The 27,045-nt window shown below is 41.3% G+C and overlaps 1 protein-coding gene across 3 annotated transcripts in view; it reads left to right on the plus strand.

Annotated features, from left to right (window-relative positions):
* Positions 1-4,128: 4,128 nt before the first annotated feature.
* The window catches only part of ATP7B (ATPase copper transporting beta), a 41,639-nt gene continuing 18,722 nt past the window's right edge, over positions 4,129-27,045 (plus strand). The window contains exons 1-5 of one of the 3 annotated variants that reach the window (XM_030234726.2): positions 4,129-4,249; positions 21,421-22,648; positions 24,201-24,437; positions 25,524-25,687; positions 26,602-26,763. In XM_030234726.2, coding sequence (XP_030090586.2) covers positions 4,199-4,249; positions 21,421-22,648; positions 24,201-24,437; positions 25,524-25,687; positions 26,602-26,763 — 1,842 coding nt within the window. In that variant the 5' untranslated portion in view covers positions 4,129-4,198. Of the gene's footprint in view, positions 4,250-14,176; positions 14,713-15,044; positions 15,158-21,420; positions 22,649-24,200; positions 24,438-25,523; positions 25,688-26,601; positions 26,764-27,045 lie in introns of those variants that run through there. The other 2 variants (XM_009102919.4, XM_018908625.3) reach the window with 2 other exon arrangements.

The raw sequence follows: 27,045 nt of genomic DNA on the forward strand, positions 1-27,045 counted from the left end.
GGGGCGGGAGCGGCGTCGCCGCTGCCTTCTCCTGCTACCTTGGCCTCCTTCACCTCCTTCTCCGCCTCCTCCTCGCCCTGGCCCCACCCAGCAAACACAGAACCCGCAGCCCGTGGAAGGCGTGGAGTGCCGTGGGTTGTTGGGAGGGGTCGTGTGGTGCTGCTTGAGGCGCTTTTCCCAGAGGTGCCGGAAGAGAGCGGGCAGCAGCACATTCCCGGCACAGTTCAGTCAGCCATAACGCGTTCTGCTCCTTGGATTGCATTGCGTCCTCCTCAAGTGCCGTCCTCGGGTTCCTTGGGCAGGGTGGAAGGGAGGGCGCTGTGAGGAGGCGGAGGTCTCCCGAGGACATGAGGTTCCTTCTGTGTCCCACACTCCCCCAGGTTTTGCCTGCATAAATGCTGGCCCTTCTCGTTGGCCAGGAGAGCCCGATGTCCAGGCTCTCAGCCCTGTCTTAACCTCCTGCTTGTCAGTGAATCCCTCATTATGGAGATGGAGCTGCCAGCGCCCGTGTGCAGGTTAATGTGAGGCCGAGGGCAGGGTGTCCAACACAGGCTGCGCCTGGCACCGTCTCCAAAAGGATCACCATGAACGCGATCATGGGGACAGTTACCACTGAGCTTATCTCTGCCTTACATGCTTTTTTGGCCTATTTTGTCTTCATTTGGGAGTATATGTACAGATCAGAGGGTCAGTGTAGCAGTAAGACTGAATGGTGCTGTTTTTTCAAAACACTGCTAATGATGTGTCAGTTCACATCAAGACTTCATGTTCCTAAAATGTCATTCTTGGAACAACATAAGGAGCTCACGCTGATCTCCGGGGTCCTGGGAAGCGTTGGGTGAAACTACCAGACTCTCTAGATCAGGAGAGACTTTGACAGAGCAATCTGAAACATTTCTGATCTCCTTTGCTACATGCTTCTTTTCAGCCCACCACATTCTCCATTTTAAAACAATAAAATGCTTTATGTGGGAAGTTTGATCCAGATAATTCATTCTTCAGTCTCTTGCAGAGTTGAGGCTGTCCAAAATTTGAGGGAATTTGAAACTTTATTTCTTTAAACAAGTCCTTTCCAGAACCTGTGATCCTTCAGCCTCTTTGAGGTCAGCATGATCTAATTCATGTTCTAGTCACCTGTGTGTTTTGAGGTCTCGAAGATGTTAGGGATGTTTGTGAAAGTCATCCTGTGTCTTCTGCATGAGAAGAGTGCAGGTTTGAAGATGATGAATCATTAATTTATGTGGCCACTGCTGTAACCAGAGGCAGAGAGACAGAGGCTGTGCTCTAATGGGAGTGAGAAAAGTCCAGCTTAAATGATGATTGTCTGTTTCTGACCTGCCTGGATTGAGTTTTCCATTTAGGAGGACTCAGCCTGGGGTGTGAAACTGGAAATGTGGACACTCAGAAATTTATTGGCTGTTTTACTGATGTTTTTATTTAAATATTTTGACTGTCCTAAGTACCACTGACTGTAGGTTTTACCAGGATGTCTCTAAGCAGGTAATTTGGAAGAGGTCTGTGGGATGTCCAGCAAGCATGGCCTAACATTTCATTTCTGAACCAGCAGTTCTCATAAAGAGGATGCAACAGGTATTGGTTTCTCTCCCTTAATCTTTTTCCTCTTCTCTGACAGAGCAGTTGCCTTAAAAGCAGGTGGAATGTTTACAGAATAAAGCTCTGTTAGATTTACATCTCTGAACTCAAAACACCTTTCTTTCTTCAACATTTGAAGATTATTGTCAGAGTTCAGAGGAAGAGGCAAGTTATTCTTGAAATCCAGACTATTTTAGGTGATGAAATCTATGCTTCTCCCCACTCCTTGGAAAGGAGTCCATGGTCACTCTCTTGGAAGGTATGAATCTTACACCAAGTCTTCAAGAAGCTGAAGGACAGTAGGTCACAGCCTGCTTAATTAAGATTACAGTCTTAATTAAGATGAGACTTAAGTGATAATGGTCAAGAGTTCCTGGAAGCAAGAAGACTAATTAATGAGGGAGATACCTACATACCTGGGTTTTGAGTTTCACTTGCTCGTTTAAGAAGAATTCTGCATGATGGTGGGAATGTCAAATAGTTTTCTCACCTCTAATAATTTATGATTAATGGAATCACAGAATGTCTGAAGTGGGGAGGAATTGGTGGGATGGATGCAGCCTAAGAGTTGTGGTCAAAGGCTCAAGTCTAGGTGCTGCACCTGCATTGGGGTAATCCCAGACATGAGTACAGAGTAGAAGAACTCATTGAGAGAAGCCCTGCAGAGAAAGACTTAGGGGTTCTCATGGACAAAAAGCTGGAGAGGAGCTGGCAATGTGCAATTGCAGTGCAGAAGGCCAGGAGCATCCTGGGCAGCATCAAAAACACTGTGGCCAGCAGAGCAAGGGAGGGAATTCTGCTGCTCTGCTCCGCTCTGGTGAGACCCCACCTGGAGTGCTGCATCCAGCTCTGGGGTCTTCAACCCAGACCAGGACCTGTTGGAGCAAGTCCAGTGGAGGGCCATGAAAATGGTCAAAGGTCTGGAACATCTCCACTATGAAAACATGCTAAGAATATTGGGGCTGTTCGGGCTGAAGAAGAGAAGACCCCAGTGAGACCTCATTGCAGCCTTCCAGCACTTAAAGAGAGCTTATAAAAAAAAGAGGGAGGTTGACTTTTTACATGGACAGATGTAAATAGGACAAGGGAAAACAATTTTACATTAAAAGAGGAGAGATTCAGATTACATGTTAGGAAGAAATTCTTTACTATGAGGGTGCAACAGGCTACCCAGAGAAGTTCTGGGTTTCCCATCCCTGGAAGTGTTCAAGGCCTGGTTGGATAGGGCCCTGACCAACCTGATCTATTGGGTAGCATCCTTGACCACAGTAGAGGGGTCTAAATGATCCTTAATTGGAGCTAAATGATCTTTAATGTCCTTCCAACCCAAACCTTTCTGTGATTCTGTGGCCTCTGGAGGCCATCTTCTCCAGCCCCCCTGCCTGAAGTGAATACCTAGAACAGATTGTCTAGGACTGAGTCCAGATGAATTTTGAATACCTCCAAGGAAGAACACTGCACAGCCTCCCTGTGTAACCTGTGCCAGTACTTGGTCACCCTCACAACGAAGAAATGTTTCCTGATGTTCAGAGGGGGTTTTCCATGTTTCAGTTTGTGCCCATCGCCTCTGGTCCTGTCACTGGACCTCAGTGAAAAGAGCCTAGCTCCTCTTTTCACCCTCCCTTCACACAGTGAAGGCCTTGTCAAGCTTTGGCAAGGCTTGAACAATCCCAGTTCCCTCAGCCTTTCCTCAGAGAAAAATTGTCCCACGCTCTTAATCATCTTAGTTGTTTCTTTTTTTTTTTCTTAGTCCCTCTAGTGGTAATTAAAACCAGATGTATTAATACTTTCAAAGTTCTTCTGTTACCTTTTCATTATTCACAGAGTTTTACTGCTGATGTGAGCAGTATAAAACCTGTGTGCTGACAGACTAGCAGACTGCAAAGCTTACCTTTAATGTGTGAACATCCAACACTGGCTAATTAATTGAGTCATCGACACTTCACGACTTCCCCACCTTCATTCATATGTAGCAGAGGATATTTCATGCATGCATTTAGGGTACTGACAAGAACTTTAGCAGGAACAGTGACGGGCTCTCCATGGTGCTCCCACTCCAACAGTGAGAATGCTATTCAAAACCTTGTCTGTAGAAACTGCACAGGGCTGACATGCCAGCAAAAGTAAACTAGCCTTGTTATGAAGTCAGTTTTGTTTTCACCCTCCCAGAGATGTACCAAGTTTTAAATCTTTTGTTGCCTATGTAAGCTTTTTTGGTCCTGTTTTAATTGCTTTCCTTATTAAGCTCCTTACTCTAAAGAAAGGCCATGAAAATGGGCCTTTTAAAGTGAAGAGTATTTAGAATGGGTGGCAGAATCCACTCACTGTGTGTTCTCTCCATGCCTGCAATGCATTTGAGACAGTTTTAAAGTATATTTTTTGTAGCTCTCATTCTTGCTGAGTAGTCCATGTATGAGTGACTTAGTAAAAAAACCAAAAAACACTGGCAAGTAATAATAGAAAGAAACTGGATTAATATTGTGCAAGGATATTCATATGACAGTCATGTGGTCTATTATGCTTTCTTGTATAGTTAGTTACTTTCAGAAATATTCACTGTGTAGCACCAAGTCTCTTGTTCAAGGCTGCTGTCTGAGCTGTGAAAATGCCTGGGACTGCTTTTAGTAGGTGGAATATCAGATCATTCATATACAGAGTAAGTTTTTTCACTTTCCTATGTGTCTTGTGGTAGGCTGTTGAACATTACAGTGCATTTACTCTTCATTGTATAGTAACAGGAGCAGAAATAAAGTTGCACCAGTTCTGTGCTAATTATTTGTGAAGCAAAACCCAAGCATTGGTAAGAAATTGTGGCATTGATATACCTAGGGAAAAACACTATGGGGTTGTTTTTACTGATATTTTGTAATATTGAAGTCATGAAATATAAGCAATTTTAGTAATTTCTTTTTCGCTATCATTCTTAATTCAGAGGTATATGTTCTAGGGCATAGGTGTTCATGCCATGTCTCTGTGAGCAAAAAGCTGCTCTGTTTTTTTTTGGCAGAAGCAATGAAGAATTAAGCAGCTTGGATCTACAAATTTGCAGGAGAGCCCATAAAAAACATTTATTTGCATCACCAGGCAGTTTATACAGGTTGAACCCATATATTTTGATTAACAGAAGATTATTTGCACAGAAATTGTCCCTGTTGGGTAAGGACCATGAAGGAAAACAAATCAGTTCCTGTAGATTGTGACAGTGTTTAAACTCCCATAAATTTTAAATACCTGCCATTTTTAGGGTGGCTGAAGGAAATGTTTTCAAGCAACTTGGAGCACTGGCAGAGATGAGATGGCAAATGATGTACCCCTAATGATAACATCACTGAGCTTGCAAAAGAGCATTTGGACTCATCTTAAGTTGCAGCTTTTTCAGGTGGAAGCTTTTGATTCCTCAGGAGCTAGGAACCATTTTTGAGGGTCTGTGATGGCAGACTGAAGCCATTATTGCTTTTCATTCTCCTTTCTGCAGATAGATAGTAATATATCTGTGGCCATCTGTGCCTAATTTCAACATGAAAGGGATCATGAAAGACCACCTCTTTCACTGTCATACCTTAACACCTGCTCAGATCAACTATGAAAGTCCTCAGGGAGCTGTAAAACTTTACTGGGAATTTTTTCACCGAGTGAGGTGCTTCCCTTTTCAGACTTTGAAAGGTTCACATAACCTGTTCACTCCACTGGCTTGTTCAAAGTGCATTTTGCCACATGTGTTTGTGTGTGCCTCTCTGCCTGTTTCAGGAAGCAAGGAAGAGTGCTATTCAAATGAAAATCCAAGTTGTTTCACATGGAGCCAGAATGAAGCAGGATTTGCATTCTGTGCTCGTGTCTGGCTCCTTGGCACTGATTAGGAAGGAGAAAGGGGCCAGAAACTGCCTGCAGAGCAGGACAGAAGGGAGTTGGAGGAGACTGTTTGGCTAGTCCAGGCATGAGAGTTGTGGATACTGTGTCTTATCACCTCCTCTGACTTATTTCTATTCCAAGGAGGAAGAAGGCTTGAAAGGTTGGTGATTTTTCCCATAAAGTAGATTCAATCAAAGATTCTCTTTCAGGGGGCAAACCAGGGCTGCTTAAAAGCAGTTCCCTGCTGTACTACCTTTTCTTTCAATAAGCAGAGGTACCAGGAGGGAATGGTAAATGAATCAAACCTGAATTTCGATGGCTAACATCTATGCTTTCCAGGAATTGCGTTAATAAATCTCAGACGGTTGCTCAGCAACTCCCACGGTTGGTACCCTCTTTTATGCTGAGCTGTGGAATGCATTGGTTTTGGCTAAATGCGTCCTTGGAAGAAACATTCTTTGCCTAGAGAACAGACTGACGTGACCTCTGGAAATGAGAGTATTGCTGAGAGCTGAAAAAACTCAGTTTCAGAGTTAGAAAGCTTTTTTGTGTTTTCCTTTTCTCACAGCCTCAGGCTCCCAGGAACTCTTTCTTTAGGAGTCAGATGTCTCCGCTTTCCCCTGTGTCCTCATGCAATAAATGAATGCTGTTTTTACAGGGAGTTTGAGTCGTGATGAGCCAGTGTGTATGTCCCAGGAAACAGCCCGAGACATGTCTGCATTTGAAACCAGAATTTTAACTGTATTTCAATCCTGGTGTTAAATATTTCAGAAGAAATATTTTATTTATTTTATTTATTATTTATTTATTAGTTATTTATTTATATTACAGTATTTTTTTACTTGTAAACAGAAAGAGGTTTACTCTGTATTGCCATTTGCCTTAGATGTTCTTCACAGCAACTGTTTGTATGGAAGAGATTGCATAAAATTAGCAGCAGTTTCCTGTGTTGATACTTTCATCCCTGACTGTGGCTTTAGTTTTGACATTTGTACCTGAATTCTTACTGAATTAATGTAGGCTGCCAGTGACAGTATTCAATAGGGAATTATCAGGTGTTCCAGCAGAAAAAACCAAACAAACACAAAAGAATAAAAACAATGACAGCAAATTTTCATTTCAATTTTTATTTTTTATTTCTCTTCTTAGTTTCTGTAAGGCTCTGCAGTGAATCAGTATGTCTCTATCCAGACAAGTTATACTTAACGTTCATGGTTATTTGAAGAATGTTTTTTTCCACGGATAGAAACTGTCTCTTGCTGAGAGTTAACTGTAAGTTTATGGGAGAAATTAGACCTGGACAGTATAGTAATTGACAAGACTTGTATAGTTCTTAGCCCTGGATAGCAAGTAATTGACAAGACTTTTGTAGAAATGTAAGTTAGCTAAAAAGCAGCTCACATATGTTACAATTTTGAACTCTGACAAATGGAAATAGAAGAGCCTCTTCTCCATGTTCTCAGCAGAGGTTCCCCTCCTTTCTTCTTGCCTGCTGTGGCAGAGCAGGTCAGCCAGAGAGCTGGCACATCTTCTTCCCTCTCTAAATTGGGAAGAAAAATGCACAAAAGGGCAGCACTGTATTTGGGGAGTCCCCGGCTGCTGCCCCTCGTGTCCCTTCAGTCCCACCATGGGTGTGGTGGTGCCGAGCTCAGAGCTGGGTGAGCAGCTCATGGAAGGACAGTCACCTTGTCTTGGCAGCACGTGGCACAGTCCAAAAGGGCAGGAGGCAGAAGGCAGGTGAGAAGGGCTCTCATGCCAGCCTGGCGGGGCTGTACCTGAGCCCTGTGACACAGCGTCACCTGAGAGATTGTGCTCTCTGCAAGAGTGAGAACACTGAGAGGGCTCTAACACCGTCTTGCCTTTTTCCACCCGATAATTGCAGCTAGTCCACAGAGAAAGCAGGGAAAAAGGAAGTAAAATAACCAAACAAAAAGTGGAAACCCTTCTTCCCAGACAGAATTTTGCCTGGACCACCGAGAAGGCAGACAGGACTTTGCTCACAGCACTGTGTTGAAGTAGCCCAGGTGCTGTGGTGAGGAGGGCAGCTTTCAAGCTTACTTAGGGATTTGGGAGTTTCTGGAAACTCCTCTCTCTGTATGTAGGTGGTTCCTGCCTGTCTGAGGTAAACAGAAATATTGTTAAGAGAAACTGAATTTGGTCTTGCCTTTACATATCTAGCCTGCCCTAACAAAGACAGTATGTTTGTATTTTAGATGTGGCATCTGTAATGCAAACACAAGATACTGTTTTGTCTTTTTTTTTCTTTAATTCAGAGGCTGAGCAATTGACTGGCCATAGAACCTGAAATACAAGCTTAAATCAGAGTTACCAGTTTCTGGGTTTGTGTTTAATTTGGTTTTGGGTTTTTTTTTTTGTTTGTTTCTTTTCTTTTATGGTATAGTTTACAAATACGATGTGCTTTATGCTGTTTACATAGTCTCAGGTGCTGCATTGTATTAGTTTGCCTGCTACAGGGTGAATGGATGTTTACTTTGGGAAAAAAATAATAATTAAAAAAATCAATCCTCTTATTTACTTAAATCACAATTCAGAGACATCACTTTATAGAATCAAAGTAAGTGTAGGAGATCTTTTTTAAATGCTACATAAAATACTGAGAAATTTACAAATTTTATGCTGAAGTTTCACTAATTATTTATTATTTCTACATGTGGACAGCAAATATTATTTTACAAGTAATAGCTCTTTCTCTTTTCTCAAATTAGCCTTTTAAAATAGTTACTTTTGTAACATTATTCATTCTCAAGTTGTATTTTAAATATTGCAGTTAGAATGGGTAAAATGCAGGTCCCTTTTCTCTGCATGGAAATTTAAAGGCTTTTGCACAAACTTCATGAGACAAAACCAACTTTGAGCAAGAGCAAATCATGGACAAGATCAAAAAACTAAGTTGGAAACACAGAAGTAAAAATCCTGGGTTTGTTGTGGCACTGCCTGACAAGTTCTGCCAGCCTTCTTAAACTGCTTGGTACATAAGCAGTAGTAAAATCTTGACTCCAATTAATTCATGCACATTGCAATTGTTCTTTGCACTTAAACCTTGACCCAAAAGGTGTGTCTTTTTGTGTGATAATAAGATCAGCCTTATGGTTTCCAGGTCTTGAAAACAAATTTCTGCAGTATAAACAGATAACAGAAATTATCATAATGAAACCAACACTTCTAAAAGCAGACAAAGTACCAAGTCCACACAATTTGCGATCCTGCGAAAGGCTGTGCAATGAAAAAGATCAGTACGTGTTTTGGGGCCCTGTTACAAACAAGGGACTTTGTTGAGTTTTGCTGGTTTCGAGCAAACAAACCCTTTTTAAATATTTGGAGAAGATTGAGTCTGCTTCCTGAAAAACTGAAGCCAAAGTCTGAGCAGATTTGATTTGAAATTAGGTCATCAACTCTTAAGCAATTTTACTCATAGCAGGTAGGAATTTATTTCCTTGTATTTCAGATTTCTATAGTTTCATTTTTTTCCTTATAAAGTGAGAAATAATGATCATGCTTCTTCATCTGTTAAAAGAAATATCTGTCCCATTTATGCTATACTAACACTTGTGTATCTGGTTGCTGTCAGTTGTCTCATGACTGTGGCCAAAGAGTTCTTTCTGATTTTGTGTCTCAAAACGAGGTGCAAATGTAGGTAAAGAGACAGTTTTGTTGCTTATTCAATAAAAATGAGGTATGGCCCTTTTTTGTGTTCAGTAAGAAGTATGTCAGTTAGGAGAATAAAGGACATAGTTTGTACCATGAATATGACCGAGCTTCCACTGAACTTTCAGGTGTGACTGATTCATGGAGGAAATGGGAGGCTTGAGTTGCTTAGTACGACTGAAAAATGATTGTGGAGCAAGCACAGGGATTTGCTTGAAGAGAAAGTGGATACCTTTACTAACTACTTCCCTTTTCATAGAAAGAGGGCCCTGACAGAGGAGAAATAGTTGTTTCACACAAGGGCTGGGTGTTTCCCAGGTTCACTTTGAAGCAATGTTTAAGCAATTTGTTGATACCTGTGAGTTGCCAGCACTGTTGTTTTTGATATTACTATGAGTTTTTACTTTACTTTCCCCTTCTCCTTTTTTTTTTCTTTTTTAACTAAATGCTCAATTTCCTGCAGTTGAATTGTATATGTTAAAACCAAATGCAAGCTAACTCTGCTAAGAGTGGGAAAGGGGGGAGGAATTCAAACATTTTAGCATCCTGAAGACAAATTAGGAATAACCAAAATACTGTCAAATATGAAATGACTTGTGGTTTAGCCTCATATCATTGTTTGTATGCTTCATTGTACTTTGGTGATGATTGTATGATTGAATTTTGTGATGATTGCATGATTGTATTTTGGTGGTTTAAAATGATGTCTGAAGAGGAGTGCAGGAAAATGATTAACACTCAAAGGCAGACTGGATTTCTAGGGTGATGTATTAATACCAATACATCCCTCTTTGCAGTGACATGAAATGCACATAACTGAGCTCTTGTCTGTCTGATGGATTGTTGCCTTAAGAGTAAGGCTAACTTTCCTGTTGCGTTAGGAGGAAGGAGATTTGGCACAAAATAACCCCCTTTTAGTCCAGCTGGATCTCAGGTATCACAGGGACTTGGGACAGCTGAATGATAGGCAATTCAGCTCTAAGCATCAGAAATGCAGAGCCAGTGTGGCTCTGCAAGTCCAGGTGTGCTCAGTGAGAAGCATTGTGGTTACAGATGTATGAACAGTGCAATTCACTGTAAGTCTGGTTGTGCCCATTGAGCTTTTGCAGCCAGATCTGAAGTCTGGTGGCATTCAATAACTCTCATGGCCAAGTACAAGATAGTGTCATTTCTTGAGCAACAGAAATGCAGATTGTTACTGGATTGCTGTTGATAAATACACCATCTGACAAGCATGTGTGAATACACAAAATATGAATAATACAGCTGGTGACAAAGACAATAAATTGCCAGATGGCTCTATAGGGCTAAAGTATGGTCACAAATACAAGATTGCTTTATAAGTTTTCCAAAGAAGGACTCAGTATAGCTGAGTGTTTGAATCCTACTTCTTAGGCATTCCCAAAGGTGGAGTCTCCTTTAGCCTCCTGCCCCACTTAAGCTGTATCTATATTATTTCCTTGAGGGAGGGAAAAAGGGAAAAATTAAAGTTGATGTCATTGCATGTTTAAAGCAGGTTTTAATCCGTTAGCATGTGCAGAGGCATGAAAAGTAATATGTATTTTGAGTTAGTGAAGCAAAGGTCAGCTTTTGCTCACCATTTGGGTCATTCATTGGCTTAGTTCCTGTTAGCTGCACTGTCTTAAAAAGGGCATGGCCACAACACCTCTGTGCTGCTCCAACCCTTTGTTTCATGCCTCTCTTAGAGTGGTACATCAGGCTCCTGCAGTGTTTCTGCCCCTAAGGTGTGCAGCACTTTGTGCCTGGTGAACTATAGCCAACGCATGTGCTCCTTCTCACTGAACTTTGTTTTTCATTCTTTTTCCCCCACAGATTAAAGAAATATGACCCCCTAACCTCCCAGTCCCCATTTTTTCCTTCAACCCAAGCATCTCATCTTTCAAGGCATTGTTAAGACTATTTAAGATGCTTACTTGGATTGCAGAAGCAGAGGGATTAGATGCAGGCCAGGGTATCCTATAAAGCCAAGGATGAATGCACCTGGGACACAAAATTTATACAAGAACACATTGTTCTTGTATGTTTATCATGTAGTCTGATAATGCAGGTAAAATAAAAGGGAAAACCCATGTTTGATCAGCTTTGAGCCTTTAAATCAAAGGGATTTATTTTCTTGGAATGTCCTGTGTTTTCTGACTTGAAAATGCAAACACCATTGGCAAACACTAGCAGAAAGCTGCGAAGGCAGCAGGCATGTTTTCTATTTGCCATCTGAATTTCATACTACCAAGCCAGAATGATTCCTCCTGGGGAAAATCCCAAGCTCTGCCAAGTCCAGCCTTAAATCAGAGCAGTACTGCTGTCAGATGAGAAGGCAGTATTGCCTTTCCTATTTCATCCTAAAGTAAAATGCTCACCCTCACTCTGCAGCTGACACAATTAGCTTAGACTCTAAAGGGGCAAGAAATTGAGATAGAATGGAGAAAATAATTTGGAAAGCAGTAGCAGTCTGTTGGAGTGCAGCAGCAGCAGCCAATCACAGAGGTTAATTCCAAGCATCTGCCTCACTTCCCTGGCAGACATTGCCAGCCTTAAGATGCCAATATTGGACCCCTTTCTAAAGTGTCTCCTGAACCATAAGAGAGTTGTGCAGTGATTGAGCTGGGGCAGAACCTCTGAGCTTTCAGTGCTGTGTATTAATGTAAATAGGAATGACTTAGTGTTAAAAGATTCTCTGTGGTTTCTGCTTTGTGACTGGTGCCTCTTCTCCAAGAGCTGCTCAAGTCTCTGTCAGCTGCACAGGTTTCTTTTGCCCCTGCTCTGCTCCAGCCCACAGCTAAATTAGGTACTTAAAGTGGTTAAAATTTATCTTATGTCCCTTTTGTCTGAAGAACTATAGCAAGCTTTTTTTTTTTTTTCCTCAGCCAAATCCTTCTTTTTAATGTGGATAAATATCTTGTAAACTGAATGTGCTTAAAGCACAATCTCATGTGTTCTCTATCTCCAAATCAGTATTCAGGGCTCTGCTGAAAGCAAAGGTCTGTGGGGCACTAAGCAAGAATTTCTCTCCATGCTATTGGAAACAAACAAACAGATTATTTAGGGTTTCTCAGAAGTTGTGGGATGGGGGAAATGGTGATTGAGGGAAATTGGAGAGAAGGTATTTATTCAGCATCTTGTAATTCTGACAGTTTAAGCTGAGCTTTGTTGGTGAACCTGAAATGAAGGGGAAAAAACCCTAAGTTGTTTTTACATTCTTTTTCATCACAGCAATTTTTGAATATTAGTTACCTGCAGGAACATGCTCAGTAGGGTTTGGGATATTTTTAATAGCAAAGATACTGTCAGAGATGAGTGGATCAAATATATGCTTTATTGATAGTCAGAAACTGGAATTCCTGTTCCCTTAGAAAATCAAGAATTTGAAATTGCCATTATTTGGAATTAGAACACAGAGCTGAATTTCTGAATGTCTTTGATTTTGAAGGGGAGGCCTGGTTTGTTTTTGAAGGTTGAATATTAGTTTTTAACTTTATATATGTATTTAGTATATAGACTTAGCTTTGGTATTTAAACACATTTAGTGAAATTTTTCACATAAGTCAAATTGTATAATTTTCAATTGCTTATTTGAAAACCACTAAAAATCAGTAATTCCTAAAATTATTCCACCTTTAGCACAGTTTTCTTTTTCAGTAAAGTGTTTGAACTGAAATATGGCTGTAATTGGTTTGATAAATGCAGAACAAACACAGACACTTTGTAATAATTCTCTTTAGAAGGGGCATTTCTCAAAATGTTTTCAAAATAGTCCTTTAAAAAAGTTTTATACTATCACAGATTTTTTTATATTAAGACAATGATGCAGAATAGTGCTGCAGCAGTATTTGAAGTTTCACTTCCCTGGCAGAAGACCTTCTTTTCCCAAGAACTGGGAATGCATAGTTGTGGGGAAGTATAACAGGGAGACAAGTAAGTATGGTAATGTCCTGCAGGGTGGCTTTCTGGACCAGTCTCTGTGTGACAGGGCTGTGAGGGAGGTACATCTGCCTTTGGAAGTAAGAAGAATCTGAATTTATCCTGTCATTGTTTTTTGGTAAAGCTAGCTGATGGTAAAGTGGCACATTATAGAAATTATAAATATTATACTAATTTTTTTGTCAGGTGGAATGTCTGTCATTTATCCCTCAGGTTTTCATGACACGACAGAGACATGCTAAGGTTTTGACCCTGTGTGCTAACCTATGCATAGGAGTGAATTTGTTACTTTTTCCAGCAAGTCCAAGAGATTCTGATTAAATTTAAAATAATTATTTTAAGGCTTGCATATGCAGTGATGTCACTGCACAGGCAGGCAGGGTGGAAATTGCTAATAAATAAATAATACTATCTTTTATATTTTATAAATCTTATAAATACCTAAATGCATGGCCCTGTTCAGCAGTGCCTTCAGAAGTGGAGTGCACTACTGTGGACGTGGGAACAGGAGATTCCCCGTTACTGCATTAGCATTGTGCTGTGAATTTGCTCTGGGCAATCCCCGAGAAATATATCAGGCTTGGCTCAAGGCACTTCTAGTGGTGGTAACTCTTGTGTGCCTGGCTGTCCAAATTAGATGTTCCTGCTGTTGCCCAGAGAATTTAAGGAGAATATATTTTATTTCTTCCCTTTCTGGCATTAATTGCTCATTTAATTTTGTTTGGTTCATTGGCTTTTAGTAAAGCTTGCTGATGGTAGGGAGGCACATTTTAGAAAGTGTAAATATTGTACTCACTCTTTTGTTTTCCCTCTTGGTACAAAGAATGAATGTTCTTGTGCCCTGAATTAATGAAGGACCTTTGATCTAAGAGCCTTATCTAATTAGGTAATTGTGGGCATGTTTTCAGTGTTAGAAGGGACTTCATTTTATCCAGGAAACCCCCAATAATTTCATGGGAGGAGGAACTGGAACAGGGTTTTCCCTGTGCAGGAGCTATGATTGTGCACATGGCCACAAGGAGCCTGTCTGTGTGGGCTGGTTACACGCTGGCTGCTGCACACAGGTCATGTTTGAGCAGCTTGTGAAAGGCAGCCTTGGCTGAGCCTGCTGCAACGCCGTGTGCAGAGATCAGCAGTGCCGGACGCAGTCTGGAAAGCACGAGGGATGCCAATTGGTGGGAAACATTTAAACTGGCAGGGAGAGCAGGTAGCTGAGTGCAGCAAAGAGCCTACATAAGGATCACAGGTTGCATCTGGGATTTCCTGATGAATGCCTAATAAGCACATGGATTAGATGGGCAGAACTCTTCAAGCTGTTGTAAATGTAGCTGAAAGAAGTGTTGCTTGGAGGACAACAAATAACTGCTCTTGTGAAACTTTTTCTTGGCATTGCAATATTTAAAGTCCAGAAAAATAATGGAGAGAAAACTGGACAATAAAATGAAAAGGGAACTGTCCTACTTAGCTACTTTAAATGACAGAAACATATCCTTGGTGTCTATTCGTAAGCAGCAGGCAGCTCGTGATGTGCCTGAACTACTGATTATTGGTGAAAAGTCCAAGACGGCATCTCCGGTAAAAGCAAGAAGTAACTTGCAGAAAGAAGAGAAACTTTTGCAGAGTTACTCCATGGGAATGACAGAAGTCAATACAGATGAAAGGCAGGTCAGTGTGTGTGAGTGTGTGTGTGTGTGTGTGTGTGTGTGTGTGTGTGTGAATGCAGGGAGGGAAATGGTGTTCCTGAACTGGTGAATATAAAACAAAGCATGTTGTTGCATGGGTTGTATATTAAAGGAGGTTAAATCTTTATCTAAATTGTCTTGATCCCCAGCATGGATGCCAGTCCCCCATACCAAGCAGTACATATGGAACGTCTTCTGGGGATCCTCTGAAAATAATCTTTGAAACAAGTTGTTAATGATGACTTATGCTGTAGAAGCTAATGAGCATGGTTTCAGCTCCACCTCTAATAATACAGAGTGGTGATTCTTAGGAAGGAAACATAGTAGTATTTCTCCTTTTGAACTCCAATTGCTCCAGTAGTTTGACGAAGCTCCTACTAGTTTGGAGTAAGATAAATTGCAGAAACATTAAAAAGTCTTTATTGTAGGTAAGTAGTTTATTTATATCTAGTAAGTGGGTGCTAGTGAAGCTCTTGATGAGTACATCTGTACAACTTTTTTAAAATTCAGTGTTGTATATAACTGTGGTATTTTTGGATATTAACTGCTGTGGTGAAGAGATCAATGCTGAAAGAAACATGATGAGGTTTATTTTTTTAAAAGAGTTTTGCTGTTTAAAATATATGTACACTGGAGCAATGTAGTTTGGGTTGGTGAATATTGTGAACATTTTAGGAAAATTGTCAGAACAAAGCTCAGTTGGTTGAAGCATGGTACTAATGATACCAGGGTGGTAGGTTTGATTCCTGCATGAACCATTTGCTGAAAAATTGGACTTGGTGATACTTGTGGGTCCTTTCCAACTCAGAATGTTCTGTGATTCTGTGTGTTCATGTTTTTTGAAACTGGGTATGCTTAAAATGGTTCAAATAGCGGCAGACTGGAATGAAATAACAGCCAGAAGAGACCAAATAGACCTGAAGGCTTTTTCTGCCTTGAGTTACTTCTTATATTATAAATGTTTGCTAGAAAACAGTCATGACATGAATGACTTTGTTCTATCAAAAGATCTCTTCTCTGTATTCAGTTCACTGGGATATATATGCTGCTTGTACTGGTGCTATGAAGAACCTCACAAAGAAGTTTGTCTTGTTTTAATTCTAAATTAGAAACATTTTGTTTACAGCAAGCTTTTCCCCTTTCCCATAAACCAAACTTGGTTTACACAGCTCCCTTTAATTTAAAAGTGCCTGTTAAGGTCTCCGAGGTTTGTTGACTACAGTGTAGGTGTAATTTCACTAAGACTGGCTTCAGCTGCCTAAATCTTTCCCTATCATCTGTACTGTTAGGGAAGTCTGATCCCAGGTGGGAAATAGCAGTCCCTTGGCAGAAGCACTAGTAAATCAACTTAGTATTTTGGAAACAAAAGCCTCATAAAGGCTGCTTTGTAGTAATAATCTCATTGAATCTTGATATTCAGGTTTAGAAGGTGTTTTTTCCCTCATTTAAGACTCAGGAACTGTTTGAAAAATAACAAATTGTGTTGTAAGTAGTTACTGAATATAGTAGCTACTGACATTTGTTAATCTTCGTTTGGGAGACGAGGGGAGAAAGAACAATGGTTATGATCTAATACATTTAAACAATATGTTCTAACGAGATGCACTGAAAAATGCTAAGGAGGATGAGGATTGAATTTCTGGCTACTCTGTGTGCCAGAGTGTTGCTGTTACTGGCAAAAAATTGAAGACTCGTGACCTTTGATGTTTTTGTGGCTTCTCTGCCCTCATTTTGTTGTTCACTGTCTGCCTATAATAAACTGGGAAACTTCTGAAGCGTTTAATTATTAGTGTGTGGCTTTTCAGTTGTGTGCTGCTGCCGCCTGAATCCAAAGCCATGAATCAGGCAGTTGTGAAAGAAGGAAGTAGAGAAGGTAAAACACAGATAAGATAATTCTTCAGCAGTTGTGTGCTCAAAGGTAAGAGGGCAATAACTGATTTCAGCCCACAGAGGTACAGGGAAAAGAGCAGACCAAAACTTCAGGACATAGTGGATGTGAGGTGCAGTGACCTCCAGCATTTGTGGATGAGCAGGCAGGGAGAGGCAGAGGAGGAGGTGCTGAGTGGGCCAGGCACTGATTGCCTGGCATCACTTTGAGGAGCCTGGTGCTTGAGTTTTAGGATGTGAAAATTGCCATTCCTGCAGGCCAGGCAAAGGAGGGCAGGAGAGCAGTGCCAGAGAAGGGGGGGAGAGCCTTGCTGGATGAGCAGAGAGGAGCAGTACTGTGCTGGATCTTGGTGTGGATGATGCTCAAGGAGCTGTGGAGTGTGCCTGTCACAACCTAGCCTTGTGCTGCAGAAGCCAGGAGTGTTATACTGGCATTTTGGAGGTGGCTGCACCTCTTGGGAAGGGGAAATGAGTAGAGAGAGGGATGGCTTTCCTGGTGACAAGCCACCCCATGAGGTGACCATGAAACACATCAATGGAGGGCATGGGGACTCAGCTAGGGGTGGGTGGTGGCTGGGCAGTGAAGCCAAGGAGGGCACAAACATTGTTGTGTTCACAGCCATGGTGCTGCATCCATTCTCAAGACATGGGTTGCCATGTGTGCACGTGTAGGGGTCTCACCCAGTGCCATGGTTTCCATGTCTTTGGGGTTTTTTTCTGAGTTCAGTTGTTTTTCTCAGATTTATTATATATCCCTTCACGGCTTGAACTCTCAGCCTTTGCATATTTGAATGGGAATATCCAAAATAAGGGGCCTGTTTTGGGGCACCATGGTGGGCATGATGTGGGCCTCTAAGGCAGCCCTCAGTGGGGTGGGTTTGGCCCACGATACAGCCCATGGGCTAGGACTACCTTTCCCAAATGAACCTGCCATGAACTCTGGATGCTATGATGCCTGGAGCTCTGTGCCAAAACAGGGCTCGAAACTTGGTGCTTCCAATCCAGCAGCATCTCCCTGCCCTGCTCCACCTTCATGCTTTCACAAAAAGTTAGTCCAGCCCCAGGGTTCCCATTGGATGATCTTCTTCCTGCTGGCTGGAGGCAGTCTGAAAGGGGAGCATGAGCCTCTGCCTCTTCCAGCTGTTCCCAAGCCCCGCTTTGCCCCAGGACAGGCATGAGTGCTACAGCTCCTGTCTGGGACATCAAGGGTTGCTCTTCATGCCTTGTTTCTTGCTTTGAAATCCTCATTCTGGGACTTGGGCTTCAGGCGCCACGCTCCTGCACATTTGCAACTCATCTTGGGTCTGGTCCAGAGCTTCTCCTGTAGATGCAAGTATTTTCCAGCCAGTACTTGTGCTTTCTTTAAAGCTGTCTCCATCTACTACTGATTCTTTGTCAATGATTTCTCAGATTTCTTCAATTCTTTTGTATTGTTCATATGATTTTGACAACTTTGTGTCCAGTTTCTTAGCTTTCAGGGTAAAGACTCGCTCTGCTGTGTGCTTTCCGTTCCAACTTTTACATGCAGAACAAAGGAGGGAGAGAATTGGCATCATTTCGTGTGTAATTATTTGCATATTCTTCACATAGATACTGTAAAAATATGCATGAGGCTGGTAGAGCAAAGAGACTTGGTGTATATCTGCCCTTAAAAGTGAGCCATTCTCCTTTGGTGTGGAGACAAAAGAGAACTATGGCCAGTTCTTTCACACATTCCCTTCTGGATGTAGAGCAGATGCATTTCCATTATTTTGTTCATATTTCTCTCTGGGCAGAAAAAAGAAGGGGCAATGCCTGAGACTCCCAAGCACCTTTCTGGGCATTTTTGGTGGTGATTGCTTCTCTGATCCTCTTGCAGGTAGTGTCTCTGAATTACCATATAGCCTTTTATGTGTGGGTGTCAGCCAGTATGAGGAAATCCATTTCTGAGACCCAGCAGTGCCTGAGGAAAACTATGGACACATTTCTGTATGTCTCATCTTTGTGTCCTTACATGAATCTGCTGTTTTCCTCTTGTCTGGTGTAGAAATACCCTTCTTGCAAATACACACATTTCTGTGTATTCTGTATTGCTGCCTATTCTGTTTCTGTTTTGGTTTTTTTTTTTTTTTTTTAAATCTGTTATAAATAATACTAAAGGCTTTGTAAATACTTTGTTTGTACCTGTGCACATTTCTTGGTTTTGGTGTTAGATTCTTCAATGTTTTGGCATTTGTATGGGTTTTTTTTAAGAGAAAGAAGATTTTTAGTTTTCTTATATCCACATCCCCTCTCTATTTTTTCTTGTCATTTAAAAATTTGTGTGCAAGGTTTTTTTCTCCTACAGAGCATTAGCATACGGTTTCAACAAGTAGCAAACAAAATATTTTTGCCAATTCTTCTAAATGTTGGGATAGTTGTTTATGCAAAGCAAAAAGCAGTGTCCAAGTTTTGAAGTTTCTGTGGCTTACAATGCATTGAAATAGTGAAATCAGTTCTTGCTTTTATGTTTTTCAAAAGACTGGATAACGAGAAGTACCCTCTAATCTTTTTACATAAGGCCTGTGATGGTTCCTGAGTTTCATCTGCAAGTAGTGGCCAGACAGGCAGTAAAGCAGAGAGTGGAGGATGCTCGTCTCCTCCATTTGTGCTCTGTTTCACCATAGGATGCAGAAGGCAAAACACCTTTGTCCTGCAAGCCAAAGTACATGCACAGGGTGAGCTTCTGTGACTGCCACACAGATTGCACGGGGTGTTTTTGATAAGAGCAGGCCACTGTGAGCAGTGTCCTTGGGGAACTGGGGACAGGGAAGAGGGTGACAGACAATATTCACCTAACGCTTCTTCAGGCAGAATTTACAATCAATGTTAGTTTGAATTTAGGCCACATTTGAAATGTGGTGGCTGGGAGACTGTTTTCAGAAGGGGTTTTTTCCCATACACAAGGCCAGGTTATTATTTCAAATTGTGGGAAGTCACAACAATAGGAGGACACAGGAATGGGAGTGTCCTGGTTGTCTTTGTGTGGTGCTTAAACAGGGCACCACCTTGCAGGAAAATCTGATTAACTGTTAATGCTTTGTTTTGAAAGGAGGTGCTTGTGGCACATTTCCATATATGCTGGGGATTTCACAAACTTATGGGAGGGGAAGTGCAAGGAGAGCAGTGTCCTGGATGCTGCCAGGCCGTTGGGAGGAGGAGGAGGCAAAAGGGGATGCTGGGACTAAAATATTCCTCTGACTCTTCTTCCCCAGCATCCCTGGAGTGCAGCCATGAGGCCAGGCAGAAGAGGGGGAGCAGGAGAGAGAGTTTACTGTCAGGATAGTTGAGGGGCTGCACCATAATCTTGAAGAGTTGAATTTGCTCATTCCTCCTCCTGTTCTAACAAATAAAGTATTGAAAAGTCTGAAAGCAAGTTTTTTGTCTTAAGTTTTTGCTGGTTTTGTGGCCCCAGATCTCATTATTCCCAAGCTGTCTAAGCGTGAAACAAAATCAAGTTAATGAATTTTGAATACTGCATCAAATGAACTGAATGCAGTCTAGTGTTACTAAGCAGCCTGAATGCTTCTCATCCATGCTGTGTTATTGAGAAAGAAGTTTTCTTGCGGGTCATAGGAACAGGATCTGCTATACTGGGGGTGATCCAGTGGGCCCTTCTCCAGGCTCTTCCTGCAGTAATGCCCAGCATCAGGTGTTTTATTGAATGTCAGGGAGTCCAAGGCTTTGCAGGCAAGAGAATTGATTTGTCCTAGTAGCTTTCATCTGGATCTCTGGTATTTAAAGTTGCCTTAAATCATGGACATGAATTTTCAGGTTCTTTCCATGAAATCTGACAATCTGGGACTTGTCCCTGCCCTTTTCAATCTTTCTCATCACATGGCTCCAGCAACTGGAGCTTTCAGTACTTGTTCTGTAAGAAGCATCGGCACTTAAAAAAAAAAAAAAAAATTCAGTTGAATTGAGTGCATTCAGCTGTAGAGTTCCAGTATTGCAGAGGCTGTGGTCTGACTGAGAGATAGGCCAGCCAGAAGTGAACTATTTCAGTACTGGCCATCCTGAAAATCAATGTTGGATTAAATCAGTGAGTTACTGTAGCAATTTATAGTCTTAGGTGCCTCACCTAAGTAGGTAAGTAAAATTAAACCATAGTGAAAATATCTGCTTACAGTTCTGTGTCTTTCAAAGTCTTTGTTAGATACAGATTTTAGGTTCAAAGGATTATATATTAAATACAGAGAGCCCAGGACTTTGTGTGTGTGTAAATAGCTCTTCAAATATCATGCAGCTGATCCTCCCTGCGCCAACTTGTTTCAGGCTTCTGGAAAAGTCATGATTCTGTTTTCTTGGGCTTTTTGGTTTTCTTTGTTTTGGTTTGAACTCCTCCTGGGAAGTAGCAGGTTGGCCAAACTGGGCCAGTTTATGACCTTTTTGGAAAGGCACGCTCTCTACTGTGACCCACTGTGCCAGTAACTGTGCTCTGAAGAGCAGCTCAGGCTGTGTGATGGAAGTGTCCTGTGGCTGCAGAGAACTCAAGTTCAAAATTACTTGGTTGGGGTAGGAATATTGAGCCAATTCTGCTTTTATATCCCTAGTCAATATTTTCTAAATTGCTGCTCAAGAGACTGTCAGAAGCCTGATTCATCATCATGGGCATAAATCACTGGTAATACATTCAAAGTGTAAAACAATGTTCGAAAGGGTTTTGGCCATATAGACTAACTTGAGAGCACTTCTAATATGTGCTTGAGAGCATATGAAGACTGTTGGTGCTTTTACAGGGCTGAGGATGCATGCATTTATTTTTACTTTTCCACTTTCTCCTTAGGCTTTGTCCAACGTTGATTCTCCTCCTGGTTGTGAGCTGAAGCCTACAATGAAACATAATTTTGCTTTTGACAACATGGGCTATGAGGCAAGCTCTGAAACCATGCCCTCTCCACCTTCCCAAGAGCATACTGTGGTAGTCAACATTGTGGGCATGACTTGCCAATCATGTGTACAGTCAATAGAAGGCCGAATTTCCAAGGTGAATGGCATTTTGAGAATTAAAGTCTCCCTTGAACAGAACAATGCTGTTATCAAGTATCAGCAGTCAGAAATAAGCCCTGAACAGATTTGCCAGGAAATTCTGGACATGGGCTTTGATGCCAACATAGCAGAAGAGAAGGTGACGACAGCAACTGTGAATTTGCCAAGCTTGAAAGAAGCAGTAGCTAAGCTTCGGGTAGAAGGCATGACATGCCAGTCCTGTGTCACCAACATTGAAGGAAAGATTAGGAAACTGCATGGTGTAGCAAAAATCAAGGTGTCACTTGATAACCAGGAAGCAATTATTGTTTACCGTCCTTACATCATTCAGCCTGATGACCTCAAGAGACACATCAGTGACCTGGGGTATGACTGCACCATTAAAAGTAAATCAGCCCCTTTGAAGCTGGGTACCCTTGATCTCCAGCGCTTGCAGAAGGCAAACCCCAGGGAGACACCTGCAAGCCTCAAGAGTGATGGGCTGGATCCGCTGGCCCCCGAGATGGGTAGCACAGCAACAGTGACCGTACAGATAGAGGGCATGCATTGCAAGTCCTGTGTCAGAAACATTGAAGGAAATATATCAGATCTTCCTGGCATAAAAAGTATTAAAGTGTCTTTGGAGCATAAATGTGCTGTGGTACAGTACAGCCCAGATTTAATCACCCTGTCAGCTTTACAGCATGCTATTGAATCCCTTCCACCTGGAAACTTTAAAGTAAGCCTCCTTAGTGGTTCAGAAGAAAATAAAGCAGCATCTCCCTCAGGTGCTTTCACATGGAATGTCGTCAGACAGCCACCACAAGGCATGACACTTGTGGCTGTTATTAAGATTGATGGCATGACCTGCAATTCTTGTGTACAGTCCATAGAAGGGGCCGTATCACAGAGGCAGGGAGTGCAGCACGTAGCAGTTTCTCTAGCTGGCAGTACTGGGACCATTCACTATGATCCAGCTGTCACTAGTGGAGAAGAGTTAAGAGCTGCCATAGAAGACATGGGATTTGATGCCTCTGTGCTGACAGGTAACAGTGTTTTTTCTTCTGTGGGTAGTGTGCCAAAGTGGGTCATGCAAGGTCTGCACTGAGGTTCCTTTGTGGAGAGAAACTCTTAAAGCATCACATTGACATTGTCTCTTCTGAATGCCTGGCCTGATCTGACCTCACTTAGCAAGGGAGAGAGGTTTCAGCTGTAAGGCACTGTGTTTGAGCCCTTAGTAACTGCAGAGCTGAGTTACATTAGGAAGCCAAAAGGCCTGAGGTACAAAGCCTTTCCCTTGAAAGGCTCATCCCCTTATCCCCTGAAGTAGGTTTCCTGCTATGTCTACAAGCTGCTGTAAGTAGATCTATCAAACCAAATGTTTACATTTATGTTCCAGAAAAAACTTACAAACTTCGTGAAGTATCTTTCATTTAAAACCACTTTTTACCTTGCTAAAACCTATTTTTAATGTCTTTAGCCTTTGACCTTTATTTCTTCAGTATTTTTGCCTTCCTTACTTCACTAAACCTTGCTTTAAGCAAGGTAAGTGGCAAAATGCAGGTACTCTTTTTGGGGAACAGCTGCTTTTGCATGTCTGTGCTTTTGCACAGTTGCATCAGTGTATGCATTTTGTACATGTGCTCAATGTTTAAAAAGTTGTTTTGATGCACAAACTCCTCTTTCACAAATTTTGAATGTGGCAATTTTCACCTGCTTCAACTAAACATATTTGCTTTGAAATACTGATGCAGTTTACCTGAAATTAAGAAGTTTGATCACAAAACCACATCCTATTCACTTCTCTCATGGGTCTAGTCTCTCTGAATCTGTGGTACTACTACAAATGAGGAGGGCCCTGTCTGTGGTGTTTAATTATAATTTGTTTGGCTTATAATTTGTTGGTAGGAGAGCTTCCACTCCATCTGGAAAAAGAGGGACCCCCCATGTGTTTAACATCTTTGGAGGCAATCCCTGCTCCTTTACCCAAACCTCTGCCCAAGGGAGCTAGTTTGTGAACACAGCTGGAGCTGTTGTGTGTCTGTTCAATATCTGGCAGAGAATAAAAATGTTTGCAAGGGGCCTGTTTGTGTTCAGGCCTCTGGGGTGCTTCCAATGCTCATTTTGCAGTACTTGCAGTTTAATTACTGTGCCATACAGAGAAACCTGTTGAGAAACTTGTTGTTTTCCTTGTTTGAGATGAAGTGATATGAGTCCTGCATAGATGGCAACAATGACAGAATGGGTATGACTGGACTACATTCTCTGTGCTGGATTAGGACCTTCTAGATACCAATATGTCTTTATCAGGTGGAGGTAGCTGACAGCTCTAGGCATTGAAATTGGAGGGAATAATTTGCCATCTGAAGGTGGAAAGCTAGTTCTGTAGAGTTAGATGGTCATGCAAGTGGCACTGGTGAATATGCATTTTTATAAGCATAATAACAACCTATATTATCTCCATATAGAGACTAAGGTTATTGTGTCACCTTCTAAACAACTGTGAGTGTTTGTGTGGTTGATAAATGTGACTTGTTTGTACTTTTGCATCATCCAGTCACAAGGTGAATAGCTGAGTGTATTGTGCATTTATTCAAGACACCGCCCCTGGAGAACACAGGTGCCAGCCTGATGCCAGCAAAGCTGCTGTGCAGCCTCAAGCTCCAGAGCCTCCTCACCAAGACAGTGCCTCAGATGCTCTTCCAGACAATCCTCACCCTGATGGGTCAAACCAGCTCAGTGGAGCCACAGAAGAGAAGTGTGTTTTACAGATCACAGGCATGACCTGTGCATCATGTGTGTCTACCATTGAAAGAAATTTGCAGAAAGAAGATGGTAATAAATTTAAGATTCATATAATGAGTCTACTTATAAGGGATGATGGAATGGAAAAGATGTTCTATGAAATTAATAGAAGAGGCTGTCATACAACATCTGGAAGTTAAATAGACTTAATGCTCTCAGTGCTAATGTAACTATGTCACTGTTTAACTATCCTATTGCACTGGTGGGCAAACATGATGAACATACTTGTAACAGGTTGTAAAGTGATAAAAAAATCAAATAACTCTGAAGACAAGAACAAAGAAATGGTTGTCATTTAGTTTTCAGGGCCTTGTTGGTTTACAAAGCAATCCATCTCCTCCAGGGCCATTGAGAGCTCGGGCATGCTCGGGCATATTTGCACAAGCAGGTGCAAACAAATGTATGGCTCCACTGCCAGGGTAAGCTTAAGGCACAGTGGTGTTGACTGGTCTAGAAGTCTGCAGTCTGGGGCTGCCTTTCCTCTGGCCATGTAGAAGATTAACAGATGAGCCTTAGCAAAGTCTGATTTCATTTGTGTCAGCATGACTTTGGGAGGTTTTGCTTATCGATTACTCTCTTCCCAGACTCCCAGTGGTGGTCTCACTGCCTTGATTTAGAAATCAAAAAAAGCATTAGCTCTTCAAAACAATTTTTTTCTGTCTTGTGATCTTTATGTTTTGATTTTCAATTTTAATGTAGATTTCTGTGGGCTTTTTATTTATTAAAAAATAAGGAGGGGTGGAGAACAGTAAAATAAAAAGGTGTAGCATTGTGCTGTGGGGCTCGTTCCAAACTACAATAGTCTAGGGCAGATCTTACTGCAGTGGATGTAAAGATTGCTTCCAAACATCCTTTTTGTCTCATTAGATCACAGCAAAACTCACCTCCTTCCCTGTGTAAATCTTGCAATTCCTCTCATTGCTAAAGGGAGACTCAGTGTGGCTGGGTCTCTGTAAAAACTTTGCTGTTGTGACTATAGAAAAACACTAGAAGGAGGCAGAGAGAAATCATTAAGCTTGTAAATACCTCTAAGTTGTTACAGTCACTTGTAATATTTTATTTTTCTTTCCCTCAAAGGAGCTACATTATCTAATATTTTTGTTATTGCCACTGCAGGAATTGTTTCAGTGTTGGTAGCACTGATGGCAGGTAAAGCAGAGATAAAATACAAGCCAGAACTCATACAGCCTCTTGAAATAGCACAGCTGATCCAGAATTTGGGTTTTGAAGCTACCATCATGGAAAATAATGCAGCAACAGAAGGGCAAGTGGAGCTTCTTGTAAGTCATGTGTATTTGAAATTACATGTTTGTTTTGGAAAAGCTGGGTCTGGAAGACTGATTTTCTTGCAAATAGCTTTGCTTGAGCAAAGCAGCTTGGCTTCAGCAGCTCAGTTCTGGCTAGAGACACTATTTTTTCAAATAATTGCTGAAAAGACAAAAGCAACTTGTCTTAGAAGGACCTATCCAAAAGCACTGAAATAAAAAGTGGCAGTTCTATGTACAGATTAGACTTTTCTTAGCAAGCAGAAATGAAACAGAAATTTTTCATTAGGGCACTTTAGTACAGACTCTGAGTAACTGAGAGTTTGTCAACAAATACATATTGCTAATGTTAAGGGCTTTGCACAGAAGTCTAGGAGCTTTGGGTAAAATCAATGAAGTTAGTAAATTTCTTATTGAAGGATGGATTCCTCAAATACTAATTTTTATTCTCTGACAAATATTTACTGCAAGACAGAGAACATCAGTCTGCTGCTGTGTTAATAGATCACAAAGTGGTAACATGCCTTATTGAAGCCACAGGAAAATTCAAGAGAGGTGAAGTTACACATGCAGAATTTGGCTCTGGCAAATTCTGCATGTGTAACTTCACATGCAGAAGTTACACATAACTAACTAGTATACTAAAAATTATTAGTATTAGTTATACTAAAAAGTATAACTAATAGAACCATATTAGTTATACTTTTACAGTTAATAGCATGTCTGAGTGCTACCATGCAAATGGGTGGCTGTGACTACATCTGCTGCCTGCACAATTTTATAATAAAAGTGGATAGTTATGTTCTCAGCTTTGTATCATTTGAGACAGCTCTATAAAAACTTTATGCTGAGGCCTTGTCTCAAGTACACCCACAAATACTGGGTGAATGTGGGGGATTGCTAACTACCCAAAATTGTTTTTTCTTTAGGTTACAGGGATGACTTGTGCTTCTTGTGTTCACAATATTGAATCCAAACTCATGAGAACAAATGGCATATTCTCTGCCTCAGTTGCACTTGCAACTAGCAAAGCTCACATCCAGTTTGATCCTGAAATTATTGGACCTCGAGATATTATAAAAGTAATCAAGGTAGGCTTTGGAAATTGTTTATGTATGGACAATTACATGGTGAAACTTAGAAGGAAATCAAGCAGCTGATATTTAAGAGGTATCACTGATTCTATAGGTGCCATAGTTATTGCCATGTTTTTATGCTCTTGTGGTGAGGCTGCTGTACTCCACAGGAATGCATAGGCTCCCCAGATGTTACTCGAAAAACACTCACTAAAAACTACAAAATGAACCTTTTTTTTATCTTTACCTGGCAAAAGTATCATATATTCATTTCTTGGAATTCTATGTGTAGAATCA

Source organism: Serinus canaria, chromosome 1 (assembly GCF_022539315.1).
Source record: "Serinus canaria isolate serCan28SL12 chromosome 1, serCan2020, whole genome shotgun sequence".
Classification (NCBI taxonomy): domain Eukaryota; kingdom Metazoa; phylum Chordata; class Aves; order Passeriformes; family Fringillidae; genus Serinus; species Serinus canaria.